We start from the raw sequence: 13,276 nt of genomic DNA, 5'->3' as shown, positions 1-13,276 counted from the left end.
GATGTACGTTTGAGTACATCAGGCTTTTGTAGTTTTTCATGTCATTTAATCAATGCTAGATATGTTTTGACAATAAGTTATTCTTTTTTAAACATACTCCATGATAAGTTTAATTTTAGATGAGTATTGAAAATCCAATCACAAAATTTTTTTTGAAAGAACATGCTGACCTGTTGGTACAAAAGGGACTTAACTTTTGGCTTCCTGATTTTGTTTGCAGGAGGGTATAGTGACTGACTGAAAAACCTTTTTGAGTTCAGAATTTGGTCTAATGAAGCAGATTTATTCCCAGACATGTAACCCTTATTTGATATCAGATATTTTCTATAGGTGCTTGTTATAGTAAACTATATGTATACATGTGATAACTACATTTTGTTTTTGTTTTTTACAGAAACCACAGTCCGTTAATGAGTTTTGGGGCCAGTTTTGTCAGTTTTTTGGTAAGTGGGTGAACAAATTGAGCAGAGAGAATTCATCTCACTGTTTGTATCATTGTAAATTTCCTTGTGTGTATATGATGCATATTGTAATTTGTTTTTTCCTGTTAGGCTCAACTCTTTCAGAATATTAAAATTAATGTAGTTATAAAACAGGGGTAGGCAACCTATGGCACGTGTGCCGAAGGCGGCACACAAGCTGATTTTCAGTGGCACTCACACTGTCCAGGTCCTGGCCACCAGTCCGGGGGGCTCTGCATTTTAATTTAATTTTAAATGAAGCTTCTTAAACATTTTAAAAACCTTATTTACTTTACATACAACAATAGTTTAGTTATATATTATAGACTTAGAGAAAGAGACCTTCTAAAAACATTAAAATATATTACTGGCACGCGAAACCTTAAATTAGACTGAATAAATGAAGACTCAGCACACCACTTCTGAAAGGTTGCTAACCCCTGTTATAAAACATGCATAACTCATATGTTGCATACATGGAATCTTAACTTGTTTTGCTCTTTTATGTGGTTTTAATTGGGAGTAAAGGGTTCTATAAATTCAACATCTCAAATTTATTAAATGTTTACATGTTCCATTAAAAGCAAAAGCCAAATACTGATTATCTTGCTTTACTGAAAAAACTTATTGAAATGAAATTCATAAATTCAGTTTTGTCCTATAATAAACTATTAATGATAAATGAGACTTAGAAAAAAAGTCTCATTTTAGAATAAAACTGGTGGACTTTATGTGAAAACATCTTAAATTAGTACCCTTTTTTTTTTTTTGAAGGTGCAGAGGTATTTGAGGGCTAAGAACGCTAATAGACTAAAGGTTATTAATGTGTGATCAGTCACATTTATGAAAATGTATTAAGTACATCATATATGGAAGAAGAGAGAAAAGGGATGAAAATGAGCTGCTGATCTTAAAGCATATTTAATAGTATATAAGAAAGTATTTGAACCTCGTTTTTAAGTTGACCTTATTATGACTTGCTTGCTTAATCCTAAACTGCAACCATATATAGAATAGTAAAATTTTATTTAAAAAAAAAAAAGATAATTTTATAATATTCCAGAAGTGCTTTTTTTGTACATTAAATTAATTTTAAACACCTCAGTCCGTGGACTACATGACTTGGAAAGGCAAATAGGAGGATTTTTTCCTCTTGCCTTAGGCCAACATGATGAAAATTTCTTAGGCTTGGTCATCTGAGTTGATTTACTGAACCAGTATAACAGCACAGTACAGCATCACTGTACCTTGAAAAGCTTCTGCTTAGTTACTGTTCTAAAGATAGCCACAGCACTTCGCATGCCTATGTCATCCAGAATTTCCATTAGACAAAGCATCAGAAAAAGAAGTCAGTTATCCTGAGACCCTCTTTAGCTAGGTTAAATGGAAGCTGAAATGATTTTTTTTTTTTTTTTTAAACAAGAAGTATAGGGATTCTGCTCATTATCACTCATAATGCAGTGGGTTTTATTTGTTCTTGGCTTTGAGGCATGTTATTTACGTGAATACATTATATAAAACAGTATGTGCGCAGACACAAATTGAATCTTGCATAACAGTAATTGAAAGTGAATTTATATAACGTAATTCATTTTTCAGCTAATGTAATACGACAGTATTTTCAGATCAACTATATATTAAACATTCAGTTTTGTTAAGAGAAACAGAGTCAGCTAATAAGTTGTGATTTCAGTCTCTTGACATTTTAGTGAGGGACACTTAAATGCGGTTGGGCAAGGGGTGTACATATATCTAGCTGTGTATATACACAACATGAGTCTTGAGTAACAATTTAATCCTCATGTTTTTTAAAGACTTATTTAGTTTTTGTCTATAATTATTGCACCAATAGCTGATGTAAATTTTCTTGTTGTTTTGTCATTCAAATCTTTGCATTTTGTTTTTGAAAGAATGCCATGATGACATTTGAAGAAGAGAAAATGCAGTTGGCATGTGATGATTTAAAAGCCACAGAAAAACTGTGTGAGAGTGAAGAAGCTGGAGTTATAGAAACAATCAAGAATAAAATTAAAAGGAATGTAAGTGGAGCATCTGTAAAATATTAACTATTGTGTACTGTGTGCAACCGTTTGTGAAAACTTCCTTCTACCTTTCCTTTTCTCTTTGGCATTCAAGAGGGGTTTTCATGGCTGAGTTGATGTCGGAACTGCTGTTGGGAATCCTTGTGGTTTGTTTGTTCTCGAAAATTTCAGTTTCCAGTGTCAGCTCAGATGGGCTGGTATATGGAATTCCTAGGTTTAGAGAGGCTAGTTATCACACTGATGGGCATTTTAGAAATTTGAGAGAGAGATTTACCCAGAGGTGAGGACAGCTTCCATAGGGTCACCCATATGGTTGTCTTTTGCTGGGTTAGATATTCTGAATACTGTTGGGTGGCCCATTTCAATGCAGAGGCTATCCCATACCCATATTGGCATCAGAGACAAAGAGTTTAGTCATAACCTCACAGATTTTTGTGGTAGTCTCTGCTGATGAGACACACCTGGTCTACCCTCCCAACTGGAGTATCTGTCAGGTTACCAGCTGCTTTTATCAGCTGTTAGAGGAGGCTCTTGACTCTGTTTCCTGACTGAAACCTGGTGATTTTGTGTCTGGATGCCATTGGAGTTTAATGGTGAGCTCTAAGAATTGAATCAGTTGCATTGTGTTGAGATGGAGTTATCTAAGGAGCCACCTGGAGTCTGATTTTTATTTTTTTAATTTATTTTGTACAAGGAATGTGTGACTCTACAGAAGAGCTGTGATTGATGCCAAGAAATATTTTTCCTCTTAACATATACTCTTCAAGGGACCGACCATCTGCTGAATTTCTTTCAGGAAGCATGCAGTCTGATTACTCTGGATAATTATTTGTTTAGTTTATATACATAGTAATATCGTGTGATGCTTCCCAGGGATAGCCAGGGTTGTGAGGTACCTCAGTACTGCCTGCAGTTAGCATGAGGAAGGCCTTCTAGGTGTCAGCTCCCCAGCCCCACTGACCACAGGCAACACCAGCACCCCAGGCCTTTGCACGCCCTGCTCTCTCTCTCTCTCTCTCTCTCCAGATTAGAGATAGGCACATTCCAACACTTGAGCTCCCTGAGCATCTCCTTGGAGTGTCCACCACGGGTTCACAGAATTCACAAATTCACTGCTGTCAAAGAAACAGTACATACCAGATTACCAGTTTCACCTGAGGATCACCGCTCCACTTAACACACAGCACATAAATATGTTTAGTGAAAACAAGTAAAAATTTATTTAACAAAGATCAGAGATTCTAGAAGTAGCAAGTGAAAGTATTGGAAACACATGCTTACATATAAAATAAAATCCTAATGTCTTCTAGAGCCTAGATTTAATTAACAAGATACTATCTTGTCTAATGAAAGTTTAGCTCACTTAGTCTTTCCAGTCTTTTCGAGCCAGGTTGGATCTGACCCGCTTTTCATAAGACAGAACATGCTGATAATTCATCTCCTCAATGAAGGACCTGGGGTGTACTGCAGTACCCCCAGTTATACCCCCAAAAAACATTGTCCTTAGTCATAAACAGGGCACCTTGTGTTTTGTTTTTTTTTCCCCGTAGATCTTTCATGTGACCAGCTAGAGAGAGAAATGTCTACTACCCCTAGCCTGAACAGAACCTGTTTATCACCTTCTGGAGACCTATCTTAACTCCCACACCTTAAGAACATAGTTTTCAGTATAGATACCTAATTCCTTAAATAACATCTGTACATGCATCTTGCAATGATTAGGATGTCCAGTGTGTTACTGGCTATTGGTAGAGACTTCACATGCCACCCTTTGGTGCATTATTATATAGACATCAGATCCTTATGCACCACCCTTTATGCCCTCTGCCAGTTGGCACTAAGAGGTCCCTGGGTCACAAATATCCAAAAGTCTTGTTTGTGATTGGTGCTCCATTGTGCTGTACAAATATGTAGGAAGATGCATTCCTTCCCCTGAAAAGTTTACCATCTAAATCGACAAAAGGTGAGGAGGAAACAGACACAGAAATGTGAAGTGATTTGTCCAAGGTCATATAATAGATCAATGATTTCAGTATTGTTACTCCTGATTTACACTACTGAGAGCAGAATCTGGCCCTAAATAGAAAAGATATGAATTTTCAAATTCTTGTAATTTCACATTACCTAACTAGAGAAGGTATCTGTTCCAACACCTTTGTGGACAGTGTAGTATGCAAAAAGGTTTCAATGTAAATAAACTTAACATCTTAACCCAAAAGCTATTTAAGAGGAATACATTCCTGTTAGAAACTGAGCAAGGAATTTCACCAGCCAAAACGAGCAGCTTTACCTAGAATGTGTAGTTAAAAGAAAATCTGCTTTTTTTTCTGCTTTTAGTGGACCTAGTTGAATCTCAGAAGTAGTTTCCCCCACCACCCTGAGAAGTACCTATTTTCTGTAACTCCATAATATAGTCTTCCCAAGATGCACCTATAGAGGTGCTTTATCATTACCTGAACTTGTAATGCCATTAGACTACTTCTTTGAGTGCTTGCTCATGTCGATTCCAATCTAGGTGTGTGTGCGCCCACGTGCACAGTCATCGGAGATTTTTGCCTTAGAGTATCCGTAGGGTTGGCTGTGGCACTTCCTTGAGTGCCACGCTCATGCGTCTATATATTAGGCACCACCGGCCGCACGCCCTCTCAGTCCTCCTTACCACCTGTGGTGGTTAGTCGGAGCGCATTTCCTTGCATAGCAAAGGTTAGTGGTTTCGTCTGTTCAGACTTTAAGCCTTAGGGCCTTGTAAATAGTTGTTTATAGTAATTAGTGTTAAGTAGTTGTTAAGTGTAGTTAGAAGTTCGAGTCCCATCAGGGACTTCGCCCAGTGGTGAGCTGCAGCCGGTTCGCACCGGTTCGTGTGAACCGGTTGTTAAATTTAGAAGCCCTTTTAGAACCAGTTGTCCCGCGCGGGACAACCGATTCTAAAAGGGCATTTAAATTTAACAAGCGCTCCCTGCTGCGGCCCCAGCTCACCTCAGTTCTGCCTCCACCTCCTGCCATGAATGCTCCTCCCTGCTTCTCCTCTCGCCCTGCTTCCCGCGAATCAGCTGTTCGCGCGGGAAGCCTGGGAGGGCTGAGAAGCAAGCAGGCTTCCCGCTCAGGCCCAGGAAGACGACGCTGAGGTAGGGGTAGAGGGAACGAGGAGGGCCGTGCGCCCCGGCCCCACGACCCCGACCGTCCGGCTCCGGCTGCGACCCCCCGCGGCCCCGACCGTCCGGCTTCGGCTGCGACTGGCCCCGGCCCCGACCCTCCCCGACCGGCCGCCACCGGCCCCGGCCGCCACCGGCCCCGGCCGCGACCCGCCACCGGCCGCCACCCGCCACCGGCCCCGGCCGCCACCCGCCACCGGCCGCGGCCGCGACCCTCCCCGGCCGCGGCCGCGACCCTCCCCGGCCGCGGCCGCGACCCTCCCCGGCCGCGGCCGCGACCCTCCCCGGCCGCTCGGCTCCGTCTGCGGCCCGGCTCCGGTAGTGCGGGTCCGGGCACAGCGGCGGCCGCGACCCCACCTGCCCGGATGCCTGGCTCCGGACACGGCCCTCCAGCCCTGCCTGGCCCCGTGGCTCCAGCCGCCCGGCTCCTGCTGTTTTGCCACGTGGCCGGGCTCCAGCTCCGGCTGTGTGGCTCTGTCTGCAGCCTTCCCCGGCTCCGGCCACCCGGCTCCCGCCACATCCTTCGGCTCCGGCCCCGTGACTCCGGCTCCGGCCCCGCGTCCCCGGGCTCCCGGCTCCAGCCGCGTCCAGGCAGCGCGGTAAGGGGGCAGGGAGCGGGTGTTGGAGAGAGGGCAGGGGAGTTCGGGGGTTGGGGGTTCAGAGGGCAGGGAACAGGGGGATTGAATAGGGGCAAGGGTCCTGGTGGGGCAGTCAGAAAGAATCAGGGGTTGGATGGGGCGGTGGGAGGAAGTCAGGGGCAAGGATTCCAGGGGCAGTTAGGGGACAGAGAGAAGGGGTGGTTGGATGGGGCAGGAGTCCTGGGGGGCCATCAGGAATGAGAGGAGTGGTTGGATGGGGCGGCGGGGGGCAATCAGGGTACAGGGAACGGGGGTGGATGGGGCAGGGGTCCCTGGGGTGGGGGGGGTGTGTCAAGGAACGCGGGGGGTTGGATGGGGCAGGAGTCCCGGGGGGGTGGGCCATGACTCCTCCTGGGGTGAGGAGGGAACCGGTTGTTATGATTTTGGCAGCTCATCACTGACTTCGCCCCAAGCGGGGCATGCCCTGGTCTCCGGGGTTTAAGCCCTGCATGGACTGTAACAGAACTATGCCTGAAAGTGACCCCCCCACAGCAGCTTCCTCAAGTGCTTGGGGGAATCAGATGTGAAGGACGAGTATTGTATCTGTAAAAATTTTCGACCTAGGATTCAGAAAGAGCAGGATATTCGTTTGAGGGCTCTCCTCATGGAGGCTGCGCTCTGGCTTCCAAGCCATCCCGCCAAGACTTGACTCCTACCTCGGCCCCTGTGCACAGCTCACCCCCAGCACTGGGCTCCGTCCAGCACTGCTTCTCATCCCCAGTTCCCAGAAAGAGAACTAAGAAGCATGGCTCCCCGGCACTGGGCAAGAAAGGACGTGGGGCATCAGGCAAAGGACACACTTTGGGCTGCCCAGCTGCTCCGGAGCCATGTGGATGTGCCTCCCCAGTCGGGGCCCTTACCCCCTTAAAGGATCCGCAACTGATTCCCAGGAGCAGTGGGGGATGCAAACTTGTAGCGACATCGACGCCTTCCCAAGCTCCCCTGGCACTGAGAGAGCAATGGTCTCCGCCTGTGCCACTGGCACTGTGTGTGCCCCAGGAAGCAGCAAAAGCTCCCTACAAGGGCAGGCCAGCCACAAAGACCTCCCAAGAGGCAGTGGAGCTCCACTGATCACCTGAGCCAAGGCAGTGCTCTCCATCTCCACACCACAGATCTCTGATGTCACAGCCCTCTTGGGCTCGCTCTCAGTCACCAGCACCACATTTTCGGTCCCCATCATCTTGACGTGGATCACCTAGGGGGAGGCGCTGGTCTCCATACCACTGGCGCTGTTTGCCCTCCGCTGGTCATCCTCTCGGTGCAGATCTCTGTCGCCCGCCCCATGGGAGTGCTACTCTCGTGATACTGGTGGCTCCGGCACTGGTCCCCCTGACACCAGCACCGATCCTTCTCTAAGCACCGGTCTCTGGTGGCAATGGTTAGCAGGCAGGCAGAGGTGTCGATGGCCCTGCCGTGGTAACCAGAAGGGTATTCCTCTGGCATGAAAGGGCAGTTTAGCCCCTCGCTGAGACTCCACCGGCACGATTGGACAACTGTTGGTCTTTTGCCAAGAAGCTCTCGGCCTTTGGGACTTTTGCATGCGGCATACCATTTATCTTGTAGCCACGCACCTGCCCGGAACCAAGAACATCTTAGCAAATCACCTCAGTGGGACCTTTTTGTCTTGCCATGAGTGATCGCTCCATCTGGAGGCAGTCAGTATAATCTTCCAGAGCTGGGGGACTCTCCAGGTGGACTGGTTCGCATCCAGGCAGAACAGGAAATGCCATGTGTTCTGTTCATTCTGGGGGATGGATAGGGGCCCCATCCATTCCGCAGAATGAACAGAACATGTGGTTCAGGGCTCTGATGTATACCTTCCTGTCAGTGCTGTCCCTTAACAGGGTTCTTCTGAAAATCAAGCAGGACAGGGCGAAGATTATCCTAATAGCCTCCGTGTGGCCTTGCTTGCACTGGTTCGGCATGCTGCTGGACCTTTCGATAGCTGCCCCGCTAGCTGGATTTGCTGTCCCAAAACCACAGCAGCCTTCTGCACCTGAACCTGGAGGTGCTGTAATTGATAGCATGGCTCCCACATTGCTAAACGCAGGCAAACGGGAATGCTCGGCCCGTGTTCGGCAAGTCTTGCTGAGTAGGAGGAAACCCTCTACCAGAGTGACTTACCTGGCCAAGTAGAAAAGGTTCACGTGCTGGGCCTCGGAACGGCATATCCAGGCCGCTCAGGCCTCGCTTCACCTCAGACTCCAAGGTTTGTCCTTGTCATTGATCAAGGTCCACCTGGCCACTATCTCAGCTTTCCATCCTCCGTTCCAAGGCAGTTTGATCTTCTCTCATGACATGACGAGCCAGTTTTTGAAAGGTCTGGAGTGTCTCTGCCCACACGTCCTGGATCCCATCCCTCCCTGTGACCTGAATCTCGTGCTGTTGAGACTCATGGGGCCACCCTTCGAGCCTCTGGCTTCCTGCTCTCTCCTTCTTCTCTCCTGCAAGGTTTAATTCCTGGTTGCAATAACGTAAGCCCTCAGGGTGTCCGAGATCAGGGCACTTACTTCGGAACCGCACTATAAAATCTTCTACAAGAATAAGGTCTAGCTGCAACTGCACCAATCATTTCTGCCCAACGTCATCTCCCAGTTTGATACTGGGCAGGACATATACTTACCTGTCTTCTTTCCAAAGCCTCGTACGTAAGATGAGGAGAGCAGGCTATGCACCCTGGATGTCAGGAGGGTGCTGGCCTTCTACATAGAACAAAACCGTTCCATAAGTCAACGTGGTTGTTCGTTGCGGTGGCAGACAGAATGAAAGGTTGCTCAGTGTCTGCTCAGAGGATTTCATCCTGGATCACGGCCTGCATCCGTTACTGCTATGAGCTGGGGAAGGTGCATCTGCTGGCGATCATGACGGCACACTTGACTAGGGCACAAGTGTTGTCAGCGGCCTTCCTGGCACAGGTACCAATCCAAGAGATCTGTAGGGCCACTACCTGGTCATCTGTCCATATGTTCACATCTCATTATGCACTTACCCGGGAAGCTCAAGACGACGCTGGCTTTGGCAGAGCAATGCTGCAAGCTGCAAGACCGTGAACTCTGAACCTACCTCCGTTGACACTGTTTGTGAGTCAGCTAGAATGGAATCGACATGAGCAAGCACTCAAAGAAGAAAAAGCGGTTACTTATCTTTTGTAACTGTTCTTCAAGATTTGTTGCTCATGTCCATTCCATTACCTGCCCTTCTGTCGGAGTTGCCGGTAGGAAGGGATTGAGAGGGCATATGGCCGGCAGCGCCTGATGTACTGTCGCATAAGTGCAGCACTCAACGGTGCGCCACAGCTGACCCTACACATATCGCTAAGGCAAAAATCTCCGACTGTGCCCATGGGCATGCACACCTATAATGGAATGGACATGAGCAACACATCTTGAACAACAGGTACAAAAGGTAGGTAACTGTTTTTTTCAGAGTTGTATTGTCATAAATAAACAGATCAGGGTTAAGGTCTCTTTTCCCTGGAAAGGGTTAACAAGCTCAGTGACCTGAGAAACACCTGACCAGAGGACCAATCAAGGAACAGATTATTTTCAAATCTCTGTGGAGGGAAGCCTTTGTCTGTGTTCCCTGTTTTGCTCAGAGAGCTCTCTTTGGATCTAAGAGAGGACAGTCATGTCTCCAAGTTCTCCTGGAGTAGTTTCTACTATTTAATAGTGAGTATTGATTAGAAAGGCGAATTAGTCTTATAATTTGATTTCTACATTTGCAATTGTGTGTTTGCTAAAGGAAATTATTTATTTTTGTTTGCTGTTACTTTGCTTTTACTGAGAAAGAAAGGAGGTGGGATTCTCTCCAGAGATTGATAAGTTTAGACCCTGTATGGTTCTATCTTGGATCACAGAGACAGATATTTTCTTTTTATTCTTTAATAAATTCTTTTCTTTTCTATTAAGGACTTGGTTAATTTCTTCTCTTGTGAAGATTCAAGGGAAGGGGAGGGGGAAGTGAGTCCCTCTTTGTGTTGAGTCAAGGATTTGACTCGGTGTATATCTCTCCAGAGTGGCTAGGAGAGAGGGAGGGGGGAAGTGGGCTGCTTCCCTGTGTGTAGAGATTCAGGGACATTGAATCTGTGTTCCCCAGGGAAAGTTGGGGGACAGGCAGTGTGTCAGACACTTTAACCTGACTGGTGGCAGCGAGAACCAGACCTAAACTAGGATTTTAGTTTAGAGGGAAACTAAGGCAGGTCCCCACATTGGAACCCAACAGCTCCAAGTGGGGGTGAGACCTATGACATGTATAAAATAACTCTTCACATGGCAAGTTGAAAAGTTGAGGGTTATTGTTGCAGAAAAAGGGTGGTTAGCCATGTTCATACAAAGTAAAAGATCTATGTTCTTTAGAGCAGGGGTTCTCAAACTGGGGATCAGGACCCCTCAGGGGGTCACGAGGTTATTATATGGGAGTCACGAGCTGTCAGCCTCCACCCCAAACCCTGCTTTGCCTCCAGCATTTATAATGGTGTTAAATATACTAAAAGGTGTTTTTAATTTATATGTGGGGGGGTCGCACTCAGAGGCTTGCTATGTGAAGGGGTCACCAGTACAAAAGTTTGAGAACCCCTACTTTAGAGGGTATACTATCTTGCTACCTGGTAATTGGAAAGATTTTCAAGGATGAAGGACTGCCAGGCCCAAGTCTCCTCGTTCAGCACCTAGCCATTGCATCTCTAGTGACTGAGAGTAATTGCACTTTTATCTATGCATAAATCAGTAAGTAAAGTATTATGCATGCTTAATACCTTTCTATATAGTAACGTATGTGGAGTTTAACAAAAACTTCCTCTGGTATCTTTTAACCAAAACATCTGTGTTTACCTGAGAAGTCTCTCAAGGACAAGAGTCTTGGTCTTGGTTTTGTTTAATATAAATTTCTTTCCAAAAACCGATTGACAGCTATGGCACTATAATAAATTAAAGAAACAGTAGGTCTAAATAGGGAATTTTTGAATGAAATGAAATTTGGTACTCTCTTTAGATGTGCTTTTCAATACTGAGGAAATCTGATACTGATAATAGAATACATAATGTTTATTTTAAGTGCAATTTTGAATAAATAACATGGTTGAAGTTAACTTAGAAATTCTAAAACTAGTGTTTGTCTCTTGTGCATTAATTTGTATAGTTTTTCAGACTATTTAAGGTAATACAGTTGAGCACTTTTTGGTGGGGGAACTACAGGAAATGTCTATACTAAGCCAGGCAAATATTGCTCTGTGTGTGTTGATTATAGATTAATCAAGTTCTAAAATAAATATTTTTCCATATAATTTGATACGTGGATTATTACAGTTCCCATACAGAATATATTTAACTTGCTGGAAAATCAAGGTTGCCTGTGCACCAACAGTCAAAATTGAAAGATTTATACAATATAAATTATGTGATTTAATAAATATTGCACAGAATATACGGTGTGTGTGTATATATATATATATATATATATTCAAATATAGTTTGAAATTTAAATAATTTCTTTTACACCCTGCTTTTGTATATTTCAAACAGGCTGATGGCCGAAAATCTGCACCATCCATGATGGATCGACTCCAGAGACAGATAATTGTAGCAGACTGTCAAGTTTACCTAGCTGTGCTTTGTTTTGTAAAACAGGAATTGTCAGGTGTGGTATGACTCTAGTAATAATATTTTAGCTTTTTTTTCCATTGGTGTGTAGAGTGAGTCATTAACTTCTGATCTCTAAAGTGTGAAAATGATTACCGGTACCCACATTGATAAAGATAGTTGCTTTGTGCGAAAGAGATGTATTGCATTTGAAATGAGGGATTAGATTTTTTTTCAAAACTGAATGTGTCTGCAAAATGTGCAGCCATTGTGCCCTAAAAACATATATTTGTTCGCATTGATTTGGTATGCGAGCATGCAGCACTATTATGTGCAATTATTTATTTGCATATAGAAATAGATGGTTTTGCAGGTGAAAGAGTATATTTGTGGGTTCTTTGCCAGTTTTTGCTAGGTTTAAAAGTTGGGTCTCAATAGTGCAAAAATGAGACATTTTAAATTTGTATTTAGGATTAAAGATACTTATGATATCTCTTTACATAAATATGCATGCATATATAGTAGGGTCTTTAAATGTATATTTGATCTGTATAAATTAGGGATTTCTGCCTTTTGTTATACCAATACCCAACATTCTGCTGGTCCTCTCTTAGATGTATATACTTGAGAATACTTTGCCTATCCTCATAGAGGCACCTCAGGAATCATTGCAAAGATGTATAGGTGCCTTGTGCATCTAAGTTGTACTGGCTGAAACTGTATGAGAAAATTCTCTCCCGCAAAGCCCAAGTAATGGGAACAGGCTTATGTCTCCCACACTCATGATGCAGTCCTATTCAGGAAATGGGGGAGATGGCAAGAAATTGCTGACCAATGTGGTTTTGAATGAACAATTCTAGTGCTACAGATGGAAAAGCTGACTAAACAGTGTAGACTTCTAATGTACTAAAGACTCTATTCATTAAAACATGGAGCACAACAGTTTCAGGTGCTTGCTTGTCACAGAAATTAATCCTGATTTAGGGAATACAAACCTCTCCTTGTCTCATCTGGAAACAGTTTTACAGCTTTCATTGCATTGCTTGATCTCTTGCATTATAGAAAGACATTCCTGCCCCCATTAATTTATGCAGAAGGTGATCCAAGTCATGTGCTAACTGAGCATTCTTCTAAGTATTCACTTATGTCAACAAAGACTGAGGGAGGGCTGCTGAAGAAAATCCAAGAAGTAATATCCAGACTACCATTAAAATAATGTAAATATCATTGGTCGAGAACATGGGGCCTTCTGTTATGGAAATCCCTATTCTTCAAAACCAGTATTTCTGCAATTTGCTTGGTTCTAGATAAGATGTATAAACTAAGGGACTATTGTCTGCTGTACCAATAAGATGAGACAAAAGGTAATATATTTTATTGGACCAACCTCTGTGGGTGTGAGAGAAA

General features: G+C 44.4%; 1 protein-coding gene across 5 annotated transcripts in view; it reads left to right on the top strand.

The window, feature by feature from the left end:
• TTC39C (tetratricopeptide repeat domain 39C) overlaps positions 1 to 13,276 on the top strand; it is a 75,488-nt gene that overhangs the window by 15,960 nt on the left and 46,252 nt on the right. For all 5 annotated transcript variants that reach the window (XM_045008249.1, XM_045008252.1, XM_045008251.1 and 2 more), the window contains 3 exons: positions 395 to 443; positions 2,372 to 2,500; positions 11,813 to 11,927. In XM_045008249.1, the coding sequence (XP_044864184.1) occupies positions 395 to 443; positions 2,372 to 2,500; positions 11,813 to 11,927 (293 nt within the window). The remainder of the gene's footprint in view (positions 1 to 394; positions 444 to 2,371; positions 2,501 to 11,812; positions 11,928 to 13,276) is intronic.

This window comes from Mauremys mutica, chromosome 2, assembly GCF_020497125.1.
Source record: "Mauremys mutica isolate MM-2020 ecotype Southern chromosome 2, ASM2049712v1, whole genome shotgun sequence".
Taxonomy (NCBI): domain Eukaryota; kingdom Metazoa; phylum Chordata; order Testudines; family Geoemydidae; genus Mauremys; species Mauremys mutica.
This window is presented reverse-complemented; position numbering and strand designations above follow the sequence as displayed.